Here is a 19099-nt window from a genome sequence, read left to right on the forward strand (position 1 = left end):
AGGTTCAAAACTGAATGCAGCGTCCGGACTCATCGGTGGATGGTTATTTGGGCACCAAGTTGACTGGTAAGGAGCTTCGTATGGAGCAGCATGGCTGATTTACTTCGTAGATGTGAAGAAAATTGTGCAGGGTTGAATCCCAAGTTACCGTTGCCATCTGAGATTCTGCTTGCCAACTTTTATCATTTCACCCTTCCCTTTGCTCATCACCAGTCCCTATTTTTTTAGTCCTAAGGCAAAGGACACCCTGAGCAACGACCGTAGAGTGTAGACTTCTTCCAGTTTTGATACTATAAACCAATAAACCCAGCGCAGCAGCCTTATCTGTATATCATCTACGGCCTTCGCTGTAACAAAAAGACCTCCTCCCGTAAATCATAGGCAAGAAAGAATCTCTCAAGATGGTGAACGAACTAAAGTTAGCCTTTAGAAATGTTACTAGTCTCGAGCTTGGTGATCATGGGTACAAGGATTATTATGAGGAATGTGCCCATGACTTGTTCATCAAGAGATATAATGGAAAGTGGGTTCACATCTTTTGTCAGTCATCAATTTTGATTCATTAGAGTGTTGGTTGTTTTCAGAGATCCTAAAACACCTGCTTGCAAAAGATATTCAGAACATGTAATCATATAGATGATTCTCGGCCATCTACAACATCGTAGAATTGTCAGAAATCCAATGCTCTCTGTTAGAATGCAGGGCAGAAAGATCCTGGTGACAGAAACAACAAAGCCACAGATGATATCATATTTTCAGATACCACTCGATGTTTCAAAAGAACTTGGTCTGCCATAGGCCATAACCCACTGATGTGGATCACCTACAGAATTTAGCATAGAAACACAAACAAGATTGTGCGGCAAAATTATTCTGAAAGGATTAATAAACTATGATTTTATCAACGATTCAATGGAAAAGAAAGCAATTTGTTTATTGCTGCACCCCAGCCACACCCAAGCTGCACTCAATAAGACCCGGGTGTGGCAACCTTTTTGAAGAGCCTGTGTTACTTAGAAGTTGATAGATAATGCTTAAAGCACAACAATATCATAGGAAGCAACATGCAAGCCATTCAAACATGCATATCTATAGAGGACAAGGGCATGGAAAGATTGCACTAGTGTGGCTGTGTCTTCCAAATACATCTCTATATGCAGCACATATGTTCAAAATCCAGCTTAAAAAGAAATAAAATTGAAAAGTACAACTATAAACATAAAATTTCACAGTAAAAAATGGATAACATGAGGTCTCAGATGAGTAAGGATGTCATCATATCCTGACGCATAACATGGACTAGCCACCTGCAGTATCTACCGGGCAACTTTAATCCAATGTTACAGGATCTTTCCTTCACCTCTTCACTGACACATGCCAGAGCTTATTACTGGAGAACAAGCAACGTTTTCAAGAATAATTTATGGGGAATATAATTAAAAAGTTTAACTAATCTATTATTTCAGTCACATAACTTTGAATAGCCATTCATTATGTCAAACAAACAAGCCCAAGTCCAAAAAGGCAAAAACCAATTTCTTAATTATCATTATTTTATAGCCTCTCTACCTAGGCTGAAAAATATACTCCGTGCCTAAGCACCTCCTGGTACCCAAGTGTTAGGAATGTGAAGAAAAGCCAAAAAAGAAAAAACTGGTCTCTGTGTCTTCAAGAATGCCTACATGCTGAGAGGAATGGTATCTCAGTGTTGCAGAAGCAAGATTGACATCAACTTTTAAGAAGGAAAAATTGCACAAATACAATGTACCATTGTAAATCCATACTGCAACCACACAGAGAATAAAGCTGACACCACAGTTGGAATAGAGTACTACAGGCGCAACAGCTGCAAAATTTTTTGACAAGGATAAAGAAAGACTAAGGTATCAGATCATTCAAATCTACTGTGGCATCTAAGGGCATAACCCTCTAGCATATAGCTGTTTAATCCTTGATATGTTTTATGGTTATTTCTGTTAATTGTACCTAGAACAAATGTTATGATCACACATGCAACCAAGGCCAAGGCTGAAAATCTCTGGCCTCTCACCTACTTGGGGTCACAAATTTGACAACAGACCAAGCAAGAAGAAGCACTGTACAATTACTGCTTTCATTAATCAAACAACACTTCAAAACTACTTTCCCATGAATGAATACAATTCATTTTGAAAGTTTATCACTTTCCTTTTCCTGCAAGGTGTTCCCAACATACAATGGTTAACAAATCCAGAAAACAAATTCAGCATTGTCAAGGAAAATTCCAGATAAGTTATCAAAAAATATGAAGAGAAGAAAATCCAAAAGGCAAAGGAAAATCTACAAAAGAATCTTCAGAAATTGATCATAATCATCTTGACTTCTCCATTAACCCATATCTCTCAACCCTTTATCCCCACTAGGCTGGCCAAACATGGTTTCTTTATCTGACATCACCCAGTCTCAAGACTCTCAACTAGCCACTCTGATACTTCTGATTCAGCTGCACAGATGGTCAGGCACTTCCATTGCAGGCTGGATAGTGTTGATGGAGCAGTGAACACCCTTAGATGCAAGAAACACTGGAAGAGCAAGAATAAGAAAAGAAACAAAGGAGAAGAAAGGGAGAGACATTAGACAGCCAAAAGAAGAGGGTGCTAGAGGACTTTGAAAGTAAAAGTTCCTTTACAATGTATCTCATGTTTAAGGAAACAAAAAATGACTACAATTAAGTGGCTAGCCAAGATTTATCCATAACCTTTTGCAAGGATATGTTCTTCAGCAAGCCCATCCCAATAAAAATGTCCTTGTGGTTGCCAATGAATAGGGATCAGAAAAAGGGGGGAAACGCCTAAACAAAATTTAGAACAATATTCTCCGGCTAAACAGCAATGTACGAGTACAGTCAAACTCACCTTGAAGCTAACACTTGAAAATCTGTTTACCTGGTAAAACATCAGTTTAACCTCCCAAAACCCTGCAGCGGCCAAACCTGTTATAGACAGGTTAATCAGCAATATGATCCAATCCTCAAATAAAAAAATGACACAGGCCAAAGAGATGAAAAAAATTAAAGCACAGTAACACACACACGGGGAGAGGAAAGTAACATGAAAATAATAAGATAACGAAGAATTAGGATCCTCATCAACTGAATCCATTTGCTATATAAGCCATACGACCTACAAATTGGAGCTTGGAGATGATATGCAAATAACCTTGAGAACAAAACTGCATGTGCAACTGCCTGACTATGTAACTTCCAAGAAATGCCCATCCGACAGAATACATAGCATGCATAAAAATGATGTAAAATCATATCAAACTTACCCTCAGCCACACTCTGCCTTGAAGGAGTCCAAATGGAACAGGGCCATAATGCCTAGAATCTTGGGACCGGAGAGAATTATCACCTTGAAGCCACACGTGACCTTTAGGCACCTGAAAATGTCAACATAACTGACCAAACACCTAGATTGAAGGGAAGCTACAGCCTTGGTTCAAAAGCTCAAAAAGTCAAACAAAACAGGCACATACGGTCACTGACGTCGCAAATATGCCATGAGAATTTGGACAGTAGCCGATTCGATCACCTTCCAAGCCAATAACTCGCTTACAGACTCGAATCTGTGGATTCAATGGGGAAGTGGCAACCACCACATCACCAACTTTGATCCTTCCAAACCTCGAAGACAAGTGTTCAACTAATAGGATGTCTCCAGAAATACTTAAAGTAGGCAGCATGCTGGGTCCTGTTGTCTGTAGAATTTAAAAAAAGAAGAAGGGGAGTGGGAGAGAGAGAGAGAGAGAGAGAGAGAGAGAGAGAGAGAGCTTAGTTTGCTAAACTATGAAAATCAGGATTTGGCTGGATTATTACATAAGAAAAATGCACCAATTAAAAATGATAAGGGACCAAAAAAGTCATCAATCTCGTGAAGAAAAGGTGAAACTAATAAATCATTATAAATATATATTTAACAATAAAGAGAAAATTGAATAGTACAAAAGAATGACGCAAGAACTGTCACAAAAGGCTAAATATAGTTATAGTAACTTAGTAAGATAATCTCCAAAAATCACTCCATTTTAAGGGCCCCAATCTTGTGCATCCAAGCAGATCACTCTAAGACCGAAGACAATGTCTTTGCTGCTTTATGAAATGTTGATCAAGAAATACCAGTACAAACATACTCATGTGTAATAAGGTTTGAACTGAGATCAACAAGCAAAGAATTGAAAGAAGTGAAAGGGATCTTAATGAAAACTTATTTTAAGCAAGATGACATTTTGAGCTTAAGGTTCAGAATCCAGTTATGAGCTCGAGCTTCAACCAGCTTTGGTAAAGACGAGGGAAAAAGGTAACCTGCAAAGTAGATTAATTGGGCAATGAAGAGTATAATCTCCTGAATGACTGCAATTGTGATAAACGATGACTATACATACATGTCTGCATGTACAAAGCATTGCCTAGGTGCATTGATCTTCTCAGCAAAAGGTCATATAGAAGATAGATTTGATTGCTTCACTAAATTATAGCAGGAACAATGAGCAGTAAATAGACAGGAAGAAATAAGGATAAGTCACCAACCACTTCTGTTGAAACAACATAAGTTGCAACAACATGCACCAAGCAAAGGGACTTGGTCAGAATGGTGAAATGATTCCATGACTCCTTAGCAAGTTCTTTCACATGTGAAGTACCGGACCCTCTCAAAAATCTCCATCCCATGTACTCCTAAAAAGTGTTGACACGTTTCAGGCTTAATGTTTTCACAAAGTAGTTCAACATTATCATGTTCATCAGGCAAGATAACGATGGAAAGCATGATTGTCCATAACAAAAATGTAATAGTTGAAATGCAACACAAGACATGAAACGTTATATAGCTAAAATATCAAAACAAGCAAAAAGTTAAAAAAAAATTCTTCTATCTTTTTGAATAACAGAAGTCTATAACCACTGCAAGACCTCACTTAGTTGAAGAAACAGTAAGTTGTAAAAGATCATTACTAGTCAAAAACTCAAAATATATTGGACGGAGAAGCATGCACTTTAAATAAAGGCAATAATGTCAGCATAGTGTAACATAGTACACAAGAATTTGTATAGCAAAATTATCCCCAAACACAAAAAAGAACCCATCAAAGCAAAGAGCCAATGCCTGACAAGGGACAACATTGACGCCATAAAAGCATGTTTTTTTTATTGTACGCAAACGTCATTGTAGTTCTTATCCATCCAAGTTACGAAATTTTTTCATCCAATTGAGAGCAATATCCAAAAAAAGACTATGTTCAGAGGCAGATTGCACTGCCAATGATGTTCCCCCCATACTCACCACCGCGCCGCGCAATAAGTTTGGCACAGAAGCATTAAAAAACCACGGAAACATAAAGCAAATTGCATAATCAAACAAGCTACTAAGCAGCGTAACATCGAACGGGTGCAGCAGAAAACTTCCATAAGGACGGAGGTATACGAGAAGGAGAAGGGTTCTCACCAGAGAACCCAGAGTCAAAAGAGCGGAAAAGCGAGAGGGATGAGACCGGAGCTAGGTCGGGTCGGGCTCTCCTCCTCCTCCTCCTCCTCTCTCTGTGCACACTGTAAACCGGTGCCGGACACTTGATCGCTATAATTAATAACAAAATCGTGCCGGCTCAATGTGTTCGAGCCAGCCGGCAGCGCTTCCAAATGGAGCCTTGGAGTCTCGGACCGCAACATCCCAACTACAGGCCAACGAGGAACCAAATCATGCTCCTGTTTGGCCTCCGCCCGACCTACCTGAACCATTTGTCTCCTGCAGGAAACCTGACTCAATTATCGAAACCCGATTCATCATCGACCACTTTTGTTTGTGCAAAAAAATGTATCGCAATTGGAACACCTACAAAAATTTCTATGAATTTATTTCAAAAATTGAATTAGATTCATGAATCTGAATTTGCTTCAATCTCTAAAGTCTCGCAAAATATTTCATTTATAAAAAACACAAAATGTTTTGAGTGACACGTGGGGTGCAATTTTAAAAGTTATTTTATTACTATTTGAGGCAATTTAGAAATGATTTTGTACTCACAACAATGATCTTTTAAAAAATGAAATTTATTCCGTTGAATCTTTCATACTTTCTCCAAGTCATTTGTTATATACAAATGCTCATTTTTAAAGCAATGCATTAAAAACTCATTTTCGATTGAGAATCGTAACGGTAAAAGCTGAACGAGACAGGTTAAAATAAATAGAGAAGAATGGGTTTTGGGTATTTGTTTTTCACATTATTGGAAATTTTAAGTTCTTAAAAGTAATTAAGAAAAATTAGCTCGTTTAGAAATGTCACAAACATTACTTAGTATACACAAATAGCATGTTATTTAGTTTTAGCTGAAAAAAAAATCAAATATGAAGTGACAAACTTAAGTTTTTTATTTATGAAAGAAATACTATAAAAATTTGCGAAATGAACCGGTTAAGTCGCTGAGTCAACAACCAACGAGTCCGAGTCACGGCTTTGCATATTATCCGCTCCGTTCGTTCCGTATACCGGGACGGAGGGCGTTGGGTCCCATTGAATCTTTAACGCGAAGAACGCTTGTTACGCGTCGCTCACTAGCAGACGTTTTGGGGCGCCCACTGCTTGCTGGAACCTGTACGTTCGCAGAACACGCCCGTTCTTGCAATCAAACAAGATGGAGCCCTCTGTTCTTGGTTAGGGTTGAGAGAGAGAGAGAGAGATGCGGCTAGGTGGTGGGTTGCTGAGAGGGTTGGGAGGCCTTCCATGGCGGACGATCACCTGGGAGGCGCTAGACAGGGCCTTCTTCGTCGCCAAGTTCCTCTGCTGCCTCCACGTCGCCAACACCTACGTCGGTGGCCTCGCCCTGGTACGACACACTCTCTCTCTCTCTCTCTCTATTTTTCTCTGTTAAGAGAAGAGACGGGTAATTGGTTGTCCCACAATAGCTTGAAACTAACAACAGATGCTTAGAGAATGATTGCATTCTCTGCTTTTAGCAAGCGATCAAGAACAAGTCCTCTGTAGTTTCTACACTGTAGCTACTTCACACTGTTCACATTGCTCTCACTTACCTGCTCTTTCTTTTCTGGTGTAGGTTTATGGGCCTAGCATGCTGCCCACCATCAATTTAACGGGCGATATTCTTCTGGTTGAGAAGATATCTGTTAGGTTGGAGAAGATTAAGCGCGGGGACATCGTTCTCGTTCGTTCTCCTGAGAACCCAAGAAAGATCGTCACCAAGAGAATAACGGGGCTAGAGGGGGATGAGGTCACTTTTCTTGCCACCAACATTGGCGATCATGGCAGCCGGACTGTTACTGTATGAATTGCTATTTTTCTGCTTATGGCCATTGCTTTCTCATTCTATTATCTGTTAGTGGTTTTAACTTACTAAGTATTGGCTGTGTGGTCATCAACTGACTGTAAATTTTAAGTTGGGGACTTGCCCATTCGGTTAAATTTCATTCTACTTCATTTATTGAAGTTTCTGAAAATTGTTAAGTACTCTAATGAGAAACTTGATTTAAGGCATGAAATATGTTTGTTATTAAATGGTTTAAGACGTCATTGAAAAAATAAATAGTACTTTTGTTCTGTTGAAGGCATAAATTTTCATGTTCAGTTTTTTAAGATGTCTGTATGACTGATGGGCCTTTCAGTAAACTAAGTGTAAGCTTTTAGTAGTTATTTATTGTATTTTCTGCTTCATTATTGTAGGTGCCAAAGGGACATGTATGGATTCAAGGTGACAACTTATATGCTTCAAATGATTCAAGGCATTTTGGCTCAGTTCCATATGGCCTTGTTACTGGAAGGGTGTTTTGCCGGGTAAATTTTGATTTTATCTTATTTGTGGATTAATTGAACATTTAGGTGGTGTACCACATGCTAGAAATTGATCATGTTGTGTCATTTTTTGGCCGATGACCCATACAGAGTAGACATCTAAAATGGAAAATTCAATTCGTATTTGAGATGCCTGACTCTTTGCCGGATGAAATGAAAGATATTCCATATTTTACTGAAGATTTGCTGCATGTGGCTAAAGGTTGCATTGCTTATGGTACCATGTATCTCAACAGATAATAGCAATGACACAATGTCGGCCCTCTCATTTTGACGTGAAGCGACCATGTCTAAAGCTGTCCAGAATTGGGCTTGGTTGACTGTGACCAATTCCAACTTTCTTGATTAAAGCTAGGCTTAAGCTGCATTACTGTTCACCCTTCATGAATTGGGCTACCTTTTATTGTTCAGTAAATAACAATTGCTAGTTGGCTAGTGAATCTATTTTTTGATAGTTATGCTTTTCTGATCATCATGATTTTCTGATCATGATGAACGTTGGTTGTCGTCAACTCTCATTCCTATTTGACATATCACCCAAAATTTTGGAAATTGCCATGTTTTATGTTCTGCCTACTTTGCTGCGGTTGATTGACAGTTTGACACTAGCAGCCATTTGGCACAGGATGTAGGTCTGTCTGCCTGACCATGTATCCACTGATAAATAATCATCTTTTTCATTTATGCTCTTTCACGGCCACTGATCCAGCTTGGCTTTGTCTGTGTAGTCCTGTCTTTGATTTCATTTCATGTTGAAGATGCCTTACTTCTACCTACAATATGCTGCTCCTAGCCTAGTTAATCATGTCTGACTTATATATGGGAGCATTTATAAATCACAGTTAAAGAAATAGTCATTGCATGATCCATTTGATCGTCTATAATATTTACTTTAAAACCCTCTTTGTGAATGTTGCTGAGGGAGCTTCATTTACATGGTGTGGAGATAACAAACCAAAAGCATTTTCACCTACCTCTCCTGTAATTCCTCAGGAATCTGATGATTTCCTAATACCTTAAAAGTCCTATTTCTTAAGGGCAATTAGATTTTTGTACTCAATGTCAAGAGAACCGATCAACAGAAATCATTTATATGAGGTGGATAGTCAATTTTGTGAATGCTAACCTTTGACGGATAATCTAAACTATGATATTATCCACATAAATTAATCCTAGTAATTCTTGCCTTTTTTAGGAAAAATAAATAAAATAAATTAAAACTAGACTTAAAAACCATGGTTGAGTAAATAGCCTTTGAGTCTGCCAAAACCATTCTAGAAATAATTGCCTTAGGCCATATAAGTCTTTGTTAATTTTACATAAGATTGTGGTAGTATCAGATCCATATACATAAGTGGTTGCATCATGTTGACACCATCTATGTAAAAAGGAATTATTAATTGTTGAGGTTGGTGAAGGAGCCGTGTGTTAGGTTGGTGGGAGCTAGAGAAAGTTGGAAAAGATGAAAAGATTAAGTAGTTAATCAAATATGGATGGTGGATTGCTTCAGCTTGAAGTCTTTCCTTTAGGCAAAGGATGAATATAGAAATGGATAACTAGGAAGACATGCACTGTTTTTGTATATCCCTACCCCATCATTACTTTTGAATATCGGCTAAGAACTAATCTGATGTAAAGCCTTGCATATAAAAGGCTCACAATTCAGGCAGGCTTGTACTGTGTGCTTCCAAAATAGTGAAAGAAAGATAGATAGAGAGAGAGAGAGAGAGAGAGAGAGAAGACTCTCTCACTTGTTGGATGGTAGACACAGAACGACCTTAAACATTGTGTGCTTTTTTTCTTCCTTTTATTCTTTTCAGATATGTTGCTAGTTGAAACCCTTATTTTGTTCATTAGAGAGATATAACAAGTGGTATCAGAGCTTAGTGACAGATGTCGAGTAACAAAGCATAGATTGAGAAGTTTAAGGGGAAAAATAACTTCTGCTTATATCAACAACATATGCTGGACTTGCTAATCTAATGGGTGTGATAAGTGGCAGGAATGGATGGCAGGCAAGCAATGTAACATGGCAGATGCAAAGGCCAGTTGCAAGTGCAATCCAACAACACTTAGGAAACAATGACATCCACAACATTATCCACGAAAAAATGGCAAGAGCAATTAGGAACAACCTAGAAAACATGAATATGGGTAAGAATCACATAAACAAACTACATTTGAAGCAGTGACTTTATTGCCTTCACATGAAAGAGGGAGAAAATATTCTTGTGCATCTTAATGAATTTACTTATTTCTCAACTTCTGAGTAAGAGTGTAAAATAGATGATAAAAAAAGGCAGCATTCTTGATTAAGATGTTAGCTAGGTCGTATGATTATTTAGTAACCACAATACTCTTTGGAAGAAAGACAGTTAGGTTAGATAATGCAACTAGTGCTCTTTATTTTATGAAAAGAATATGAAAAACTATGGTACTAGTGAAATGTAAGCAGAAGGACTAGTCGTGGATATGGAGAATAGAGGTCATATGAAAACCAAAGAAAAAAATTTTCTAAAAAGAACTATCGATTTAAATCAGGAGGATCTAGGAAAGATAATAGTGATGTCGATGTGTTTACTGCCATGAGAGTCATACTTCAAGATTTTTCAAAACATTAATGAACTTAGGTGATCATAAGAATCAAAAGAAGACGATATCTATATCAACCTCTTCCTCTATTGGTGTTGCAAGAGCTTGTTAGAAATAGATGCTAATGAGTATTTATGTTCAGCATATCATGAATGTCTATCTTTAACAGATTACTAGATTTTGGATGCAGGTGAATCATATCATATGTGTCCACATTGATAATGGTTTAATTCCTATATTTCTTGTGATGGAGGAACTATTTTGTGGATAATAATGCTAAATTCAAAGTTATTAGCATTGAAATTCTAAAAATTAAGATGTTTTGTGGAGTAGCAATGAAGCATTGTGAGGTACAACATGTCCAAAATTTAAAGAAACTTTAATATCTTTAGGGTGCCTAAATGTTGCTGGATACAATTAACAACATCAAATGGTCCAATTAAATTGTCAAAGGGAATATTAGTTGTAATGAAGCCACAACAAAAGGGCACTTTATATGCATTAATAGGAAGCACTATGATAGGTGGAACTGCAACAATGGTATTTTCTGATGATAAAATGAATGATGACTCTAAAATGTGGTAAATGAGACTCGCACATCTAGGAGAGAAAGGTAAGAAAGAGCTCCATAGGATACTTTTGAAAGCGAGATGAATGGAAATCTTTACTAGTAAGATCAGAAATCTCCCGTTCTTTCTTTTTGTTCATAATTCATGATTTCCTGTATGGGGGAATGCTTAGTTTTCTAGTTGTAATAGATGCTTTGTTTGATTAGACATCCTATGCTCAAAATTGAAAAAAAAAAAAAAATGATGCTTGTAGACTGAAATATTATTGTCTTTGGTAGAGAAATTTTTCTGATTATTGTGTTTGTATGGTATTCCTGTCACTACAAGCACTTGATTTTGCCATGTTATTTGTAAGTACCTTATTTCATGGTCTTTCTTGCATTTCTACAAGAGGTTAGCAGTTAACTTTAAAATGTAGTAGAGAAAGGAATATACGTATCTTTGTTATCTCTGCTGTTGCTTTCCAAGATGTTATGGGAATGTGGTTTAGCTAGCTAAATAATAATACAAAAGTTTCTGATTGTAGAAATATGTACTCCTGCTTGTTTGAGACATGTTTCACTTTCTTTAGTTTTTCTTAGTAACTTTCTTTAGTTTTTCTTAGTAACAGACATGTGATGAGGAACTCGTGCTAACAGTCTCCAAGTTCAGCACTTTGGATATTTGGACTGGTTGAACAGCTTAACATATTATGAACAATACCATTATTCACAAATATCTATATTTATATTTATTTCTCATCTTCTGTATATTTGGTCTTTTCTTTTTCCATCTGCTGTTTTAAAATCCAAAATAATGTGTTGTGTTTGTCTTCTGCTGCCCCGGTTAGATATGGCCAGTTGATGGCTTTGGATCATTGGGACAAGGAGATTAGTGAGGGTCATATCTCAAAGGTAACAAGTGGACAGAGTACCTTGGATCATATTCTTTTCCTGTTATTTATATGCTTGACATGTGAGATTTTTGTGGACTGAGATATTTAGAGTATGCAGAAATCAGTTCTAATGTGAAATAATGGATGCGTTGAGAGTCCAACATGAAATTCCATTATAAGCCCTGACTGCTTTTCTCATACTCAATATCCATTAACGATTGTTGGTGTTAGCTTTTCTTCCTTTAGCAGACATGCCTGTGAAGAAAAAGTTAAAAGAATGTAAATCTTGTCTTTCGTCTTAGTATGATGTGACTAATTATAACACTGTGAGGTTAGGATTTGGATATCAAATAACCAACAAAGTACAATTGGCATTTTTGTTAAAATGGCGATTATACTCTTATTGATGACTGAGACATGCATAAGTTTTGTTTGCCAAATGTTCACAACTTTTAGGATAATCTCAAACTTTCATTCTTTCAAAAAACTATGAAGGAATGACTGGAAACATTTAAAAGGTAGAAGGGAAATGATGAAAGAACAGCTAGGATATGTGGAAGACTATTTTTTGATGAATAATTCAATGTATCATGGTGACTTGCTATGACTATTTTTGCCAATATTGACTTGCTAGAAAATGTTTCACACTTAATATTTTGAAAAGTATTGGTGATGTAGACCTATACTTGAAGCTAGACATTGTCAGGCTTATCTGAATGCGAGCAAGTGCCAATTTCCTTTGTGTTCTCCTATGTGGTTTGCAGTGAATATGGCCTCTTTCCACCCACAAGTCCAAGGAGCTGGGAATGATGTGCCTATGCTGTGGTGTGCCGATTCTTTAGTGATTTTGATGTAAGAAATATGTTCTAACTTCTAAGTAGAGCTCCAGAACAAAATACCTCTTTACTGGAAGCAATTTTTTTGAACAACAAATTATTGAAAGATATCAACTTTGTCAAACTTATGCACGCCAAATCCTGCTGATTCATGGGACTAAGAGGCATCTGGGCTAGAAAAAAGTGAGATGCTAATTTTAGGTCCAAACAGGTCCTGTTCTTTGTTATTGCAGACTTCTTGGTTTCTTTCTTCCTTCAAGTTTATTTGCAACAATTATTCTGTATATAACCATTTTAATGTCTTCAGACCCTGTAATGGTGCAGCTGGGTTTGGAACAATTTTTCAAATAAATGATAAGGACATTATTCTAGTAATATGGGGACATCCTTGGCGCTGATGCTGTTAGGTTTTATTATTGTGAATCATTTTTGTGCATCAAATCATCTTAATGAGGACTATCCTTGTACCAGATTATCTCAGCAGTTAATCTTAGAACAACATGACTAAAGCTCAATGCAATTATTTGCTTCTTTCTCTACATTGATCTTCAAGGAGGTTGGTGGTTTTCAGCTCCAAACGGGGAAGAAAGAAAGGGAGCTGCCTACTTTGGGACCTCATCTGGGGCCCAGTTAATCATAACCCGTGGAGGCTTTAGTCACCATCCTGAACTTGACCTGCATTTGGTGCTAAATGACACCCTCACATCTTTTGTGCCTGAGTTGGTATGATTTCATGTTGCCAATCATCTCAAATCTTTATCTTGTTCAAGTCTTGATACTGGACTTGCTACTGTCATTCTCCTGAATTTTCTCCAACCAACCGAAGAGTTTAGTAGTCAGGTTGGCTTGGTTCCTCCCATTGATTTCTGTATGACCTGAACGTGGCTGCTTTAGATGCTAGCTTTACTAAGTCTAGCATGACAGTTTATTAATTGCAAGCTTCTTTACAGTCATAAATGTGATTTAAATTTGTTTGTGGGAGCCCTTAATTTTCTGTCCGATGTTTATGGTGCTGCATTTTCTTGTTGGCCCATCCGAGCTGGAAGTGATATGGGAGTTCTAGTGGTTGGGAGCTTGCTGTGTGCTAGCTGCTTCTCAGAATCATTCCTACATGAAACAACTCGTCTCCTGATGCCCAGCTGTTGTATTACTCATGCACTGACTATTTATTTTTGACGATCGGGGATGACTTCACCTTATGTTTCTGCAGTTGTAAACGTCGATTACAATTCTCATATACCTTAATGGCAATCTAGCTTCATAATCTACACTCTGTTTGTTAGACTCCTTACTACCGGCTTTGTGTCCAATGGGTACTATCTTAGAGATATGCATGTCATAAAGAAATGCATGCACTCATAAATTTTGCACATAAAACTTGGGCATTAGAGAGCAAAAATCTTTTTCACCTAGTTGGTTTGTACCAAGCAAGGTGAATATACGGATGGCTAATAGGCGAACTCACTGACTTGAATAATGATGTTTGCAGAATTCCAATCTGCGCTTTCAAGGTTTCTAAAGTTATTTTAGTTTTCTGATAGAATGTCTTAGATGCACAAAGTTTTATTAGCAGTAAGTGTTTTCAGTCGAGGTGATCCTCTGTTCCACTTCACCTTTCCATTATTATTTGTGCGATGGATCTAGTTGCTGTCGCCATGGTCGGATCATGTTTAGACCAGGACCTATACATGTTTTATTTCTCAAAACGTTTTCTTCTTGGTAACTGTTTTCTCTACTATTCTTCATATAGGTAACTAAAAATAACTTATTCACTTATTCTTTAAGAATCATGGGGACATGAGTGCATCTTGACTTAGATCTCTTATCTCTGCCACTTCTCGCTTGCCTTTGACAATTATTGGATCGAATATATCTATCAACTTGTGATCTGACCCCCAAGTTTCCACGGCCAGGGCCCGGCCAAGTCTAAGCATATGATGAGGTTATTCACAAGCGGTCTCTCTTCAAACCCTGTTAAGCTCGTGATTTTTCAAGTTGGCAACTCGTCACTGACTTCTGTTGAGCGCGATATCTCTCACTGAACTTTGATTTTTTTTCCTGATAATCTAACACATCATTTCTAATGCATTTTTGTTGGTTTGTGGGGGCAAGTAAGATGGCCCATCGGTCCTCCATGGCCATGAAAGCTGCAAATTAGTGCGATCAATTAAGGGGAGCCACGAGAAAGCTTTTCTGCCATCTGAAACAGTTCAAAGCATTAAATTCTGCTCCCCTTCCGCTGCCGTTTCTTCTGGACAATTATTTCTTTGTTGAACTAGTTGTTGCTTTCAAAGAACTATATTAAAATATCGCCGAAAGTTGATTCTGTCACTCTTATTTTAGATTGAAATATGAGGTGTGCATGATGAAATACTGGAGCAAAGCACACAGTTGAGATTTAAAAACGGGAAAATGATGGAGGTTTGGACCAAAGTTTTGGGGCGCGCGTGTTCATGAACCGGAAATAATGCAAGAAGGAACATGTAGTGGATGTCGGTGTCAAGCAGAGAATCTTCGTGTTCATTACATCTTTATTATGTGCAATCTCTCTCTCTCTTATATATATATATATATATATTCTCCTTTTGCATGTTGTCCACAATTTTTGTCTCCGCATGGATTTTTTCTTCGTTTGTTAAGTCCAATCATGTAGATTGAAGTGAACTATAAAAAATCATAAAATCAGAAAAGAAAACGATGATGCATGAAAATTTTAAGCGCTTTTAAAGAGTCAACTCTTTCATCTTTATTAACTCACCATTTATGTGGTTATATTAATTAAAAAAGAAAAACTTAAAATGGTGGCTACATAATGCGAGTTTCACTCCTGGAGGAGATCAACGGAAAATGGCCTTCGGATGCAAAAACCAAACCTGCGCTAAGTTAAGTTCATACATAGGTTGTCTACGACACTTTAGTCTTTTTCATTCAAATGTTTTTTATTTGGATGAGAAGGAGAAGTATTTCATCCTACTGTCCCCTTTATAGGGTTCTGTGTTAGTGCCTCAAGAATGCCGCCTCGCCATTCTTCAGTTTGCATGTCGGTGGCCCATGTTTGTAATTTTGTTGTACAAGAGAAGAGAGTTGACACCCTGAAATTTGAAATGGAAATTGGCTGCCCACCAGCCCATGCTTTTTGCACCAAACTCTCGAGGATTCCAAATGTTCTCTATTACAGAAGGTTAATTATTCTTGGGCATCCACTTTTTCATTTGTTTAATCGATTTACTTTGAAAATTTTGTCATGGAAACAATTTAAGTCTACGTTTAGTACAGTATACATAAAAAATATATATAGATCGATTCATGTTCCGGTATCCTTTACCTATAAACTTACTTTTCAAATATAAATATATACAAGGGGCTTGACTATGTACGTAACTAAACTGGACTTGTTCCCCACATTCGTTCTTTGAATTAAACATGTTTATCAATTAAAGCAGTCATTTCCACTAAAACCATCTTCTTTGTCGATGTTAAGCACGCAAACATACATGATTTATCTTTGATTTACATTAAAAAAATTTAACATGAATGGCATGTCCACTTCTGTATACTAAAAATCTTAAGTTGGACATGATTTTTTAAGCATCATCTTTGTCTTCATGGTCATGCTGTTCATATTTAAATTTAAATTTTAAATTTTTGTTGTGTCCTCAAGGTCATAAACGAACTTGGACTGCTAATATGCATCTACAACTAAATGTCAAGGCTAGTATGCTAAGAAACATGGTTAAATAGGAGAGTTGAAATCAATGTTGCCAGTCAAATTGTTAATAATATCACACCGTTGATAATATATTAAAAATATGGTAATTGTTGAATAAATTTTAGAATAATGATTTTAAAATAAGTTTTTTTTTTTAATATTTAATTGTCTAGTCAAGGGAAAACGTTGGACTCGAACCCTCACGACAAGAATGTCCTTGCTTTGGGTTGAGCAAAAAGGTGGGTTTAGGTCAATCCATGACTGATGACTTTCCTCCTGACAGTCCGAATCTTGATGGGTCTAATTGTCCGCATGCAGTCGACAGACTTGACTGGTTTACAAGTGTTATCTGAAAAAATTTCTCTACAGCCAACTTCCATCTTTTGTTTTGTTTTTTCGAAATAATCATTTCTTTCTGCTTTAATTTTCAGATTTTGCAAGAAAAAAGAATCAGCCAACTCCCTCATTTATTTTATTTTTTAAAAATTATTTGAGCAGAGAAAAGGATAAGATCCTATTTAGTGGTCACACATTGGTTAATAAAATAAATTAGCTCATGCCGCTTTCAGATATCTAGAAGTCTCGTTCTTATGATGAAAATGCTTCTAGACTTGAACTAATTTGGTTTCATTGTTAAATATGAACAAAAATTAAAATATTCTGTGATAAAATCATTATGTCGGTCGCTTGTCAAATCTGAAGAGTCAGGTTTTTTTTTTTTTTTTTTTTTGTGAGAGAGAGGCCGAAGAGTATTTTTCTATACAAATTTTGTATAGAGCCTAATAATATTTTGACTAAACTTATCATTTTCATTTTTTCCAAACAAATAGGTGCTTGAGCCAACAAAATCCGCGTAATCAAGTCAATTCCTGTGGTTTTAGAAAATCACATGAAACCAACGCCTTTGATGTTATTTGTCATAAGATAATCTCTATATGCTTATTATGATTCTTATGTAATTATGTAAACTGTGTCCACGTAGTCAAATAGAACCGAAAAAACCTGCAACTATAGAACTCTTAGTTCATGCAAATCTATGGTTTTCAAGTCCGACAAGAGGTGAAGAAGCTCGACTCGTTAAAGCTCGGCTCGTGAATGAGTTTGAGCCGAGTCATTTGCTTAACGAGTCGAGTTCGAGTTCATGAGTCGACTCGTTCAAATAACTGAGCTTAGTTCGAGCTCAATACGCAACTACTGAGTCGACCTCGAGCCTTAATCAAGTCGATATATTCAAAGGAGTTTAAGAGTTTGTCGAGCTTTAATCGAGTCGTGTTCGAGCTCAACACGTAACTGCTTAGTCGAGCTAGAGCTGCTTCCGTCAAGCTATTCTCGAGCTCGAGCCGAGTCAAGCTTGAGGTTTCATTAGTCGAGTCGAGCTCAAGCTGACTGAACTCGGGCTCAACTCGACTCGTGTTCACCCTTAAGTCCGACCCGTCCTCCCTTATATCTCCCCAACAAAAAATACAATTTCAAATCATTGCTTCTTACTCTAAAAGTATGGATTTGAAATCCACGTTAGGGTGGATGCTGAAATCCATAGTTTGATACAACTGTAAATTTCAACTATCATAGAATTGAGATTCACTCGACACTGAGGTCCGTGGGTAATCAAACGCAATCCAACATATGTTTCGTTAGATCTTATATATCAATCACAGCCTTTGCGGCCTAGCACGCCAAATGAGGCACCATTAGCAATGCCACTAAATAATGTTGAAAATCATTCATTGTCCTTGCTTATTGCTTTTGCCAGATGAAAGGATCCTAGGCCACTATGGGCCACAACTTGCAAAAGAAACAAAAAAAAAAAAGGCACTATGAAAGAGTTAAATGGAAGATACATGAGTCTTATCTTACAATCAGGGGTGAAGCCAGAAATTTTTTATGAGGAGGGCCAAATTAAAGTTTCCAAATTTTGACTATGGCCAAAATATCATTTTTCAAATTTTTTATATAAAATAAGTGAAGTTTTATAAAATTTACATGCAAATTTTTTTTAAAAAAATTGTTGAGGTGGGGCCAAGGCCCATGCGGGCCCTACCTTACCTCCGCCCTAGCAATCAAAAGTTAAAAATCTAAATCATGGTGAGCAGTAGCATTCATGTTTGAATTTCGTGGCGTGGAGTGATAAGAAAAGATAATGGCTTGTATCAGAGTTTATCGCACTCGAGAAACAGTCTCAAGCAAACAGTTTCTATGACGAGTAGTCTATTTTCATTTGGTGTACGTGTGTATGTGTATATATGTAAATGTTATCAGCCTAAAAAAGAGAATTTAGAGTTAGGCGAAAAGTTGAGAAAAGCCTAGCCTGTAAACATGAGGTAAGGCTTTGAGCTGCCCATTCCAAAACTTTATCTCTTGTTGGAATTTGTGGGCCAGGTATATATAGTTGAGTGTCACACTGAGCCATATATTGCTCCGCTTTTTGCGTGTATGTATGTGTGTATGTGTGGACTTAGCGGCAAAAGATAATGATCCCTTCTAAATCATTAAAAGGTTGCAAATTATCCGCGGGACTTTTCTTCTTGGGAAAAGATTGTCATTTGATAGCGATTAAGGATGTTTTTGGCCAAATTAGTCTCAGTGGTGGCATCAACCTAAGAAGCTTAGTAGGCCAAAGTCAGAAAGAAAAACAAAGCAAGTTATGTTCTGGGTAATTGAATTCGAATCCAGATTCATGT

The 19099-nt window shown here is 37.2% G+C and overlaps 2 protein-coding genes across 12 annotated transcripts; one reads left to right on the plus strand and one right to left on the minus strand.

Annotated features, from left to right (window-relative positions):
* Positions 1–2097: 2097 nt before the first annotated feature.
* LOC116265079 (uncharacterized) lies at positions 2098–5700 on the minus strand. 6 transcript variants are annotated; one of them, XR_004174973.2, is made up of 6 exons: positions 5481–5694; positions 4568–4714; positions 3517–3738; positions 3310–3420; positions 2738–2971; positions 2098–2561 (listed from the first exon to the last, which is right to left on the minus strand). XR_004174973.2 is itself a non-coding variant. In XM_031645619.2 (6 exons), exons 2-5 carry the CDS (start codon positions 4706–4708, stop codon positions 2936–2938), a joined length of 510 nt encoding a protein of 169 aa, XP_031501479.1. In that variant the 5' UTR covers positions 4709–4714; positions 5481–5695; the 3' UTR covers positions 2098–2561; positions 2925–2935. The 6 variants fall into 6 exon arrangements, 5 of the variants coding, with proteins under 5 accessions (XP_031501479.1, XP_031501478.1, XP_031501477.1 ...); XM_031645619.2 differs by having other exon boundaries at positions 2925–2971; positions 5481–5695; XM_031645618.2 differs by having other exon boundaries at positions 2098–2785; positions 2895–2971; positions 5481–5695.
* A 902-nt stretch (positions 5701–6602) lies between these two features.
* Positions 6603–13697, plus strand: LOC116264375 (uncharacterized). 6 transcript variants are annotated; one of them, XR_004174826.2, is made up of 6 exons: positions 6603–6858; positions 7087–7311; positions 7710–7820; positions 11829–11892; positions 12638–12725; positions 13181–13697. XR_004174826.2 is itself a non-coding variant. In XM_031644538.2 (5 exons), the coding sequence occupies exons 1-4, from the start codon at positions 6712–6714 to the stop codon at positions 11871–11873; spliced, it is 528 nt and encodes a 175-aa protein (XP_031500398.1). In that variant the 5' UTR covers positions 6603–6711; the 3' UTR covers positions 11874–11892; positions 13181–13697. The 6 variants fall into 6 exon arrangements, 4 of the variants coding, with proteins under 4 accessions (XP_031500398.1, XP_031500399.1, XP_031500400.1 ...); XR_007574722.1 differs by having other exon boundaries at positions 13281–13697; XM_031644538.2 differs by lacking the exon at positions 12638–12725.
* The last annotated feature ends 5402 nt before the right edge of the window (positions 13698–19099 follow it).

Source organism: Nymphaea colorata, chromosome 11 (assembly GCF_008831285.2).
Source record: "Nymphaea colorata isolate Beijing-Zhang1983 chromosome 11, ASM883128v2, whole genome shotgun sequence".
Classification (NCBI taxonomy): Eukaryota; Viridiplantae; Streptophyta; class Magnoliopsida; order Nymphaeales; family Nymphaeaceae; genus Nymphaea; species Nymphaea colorata.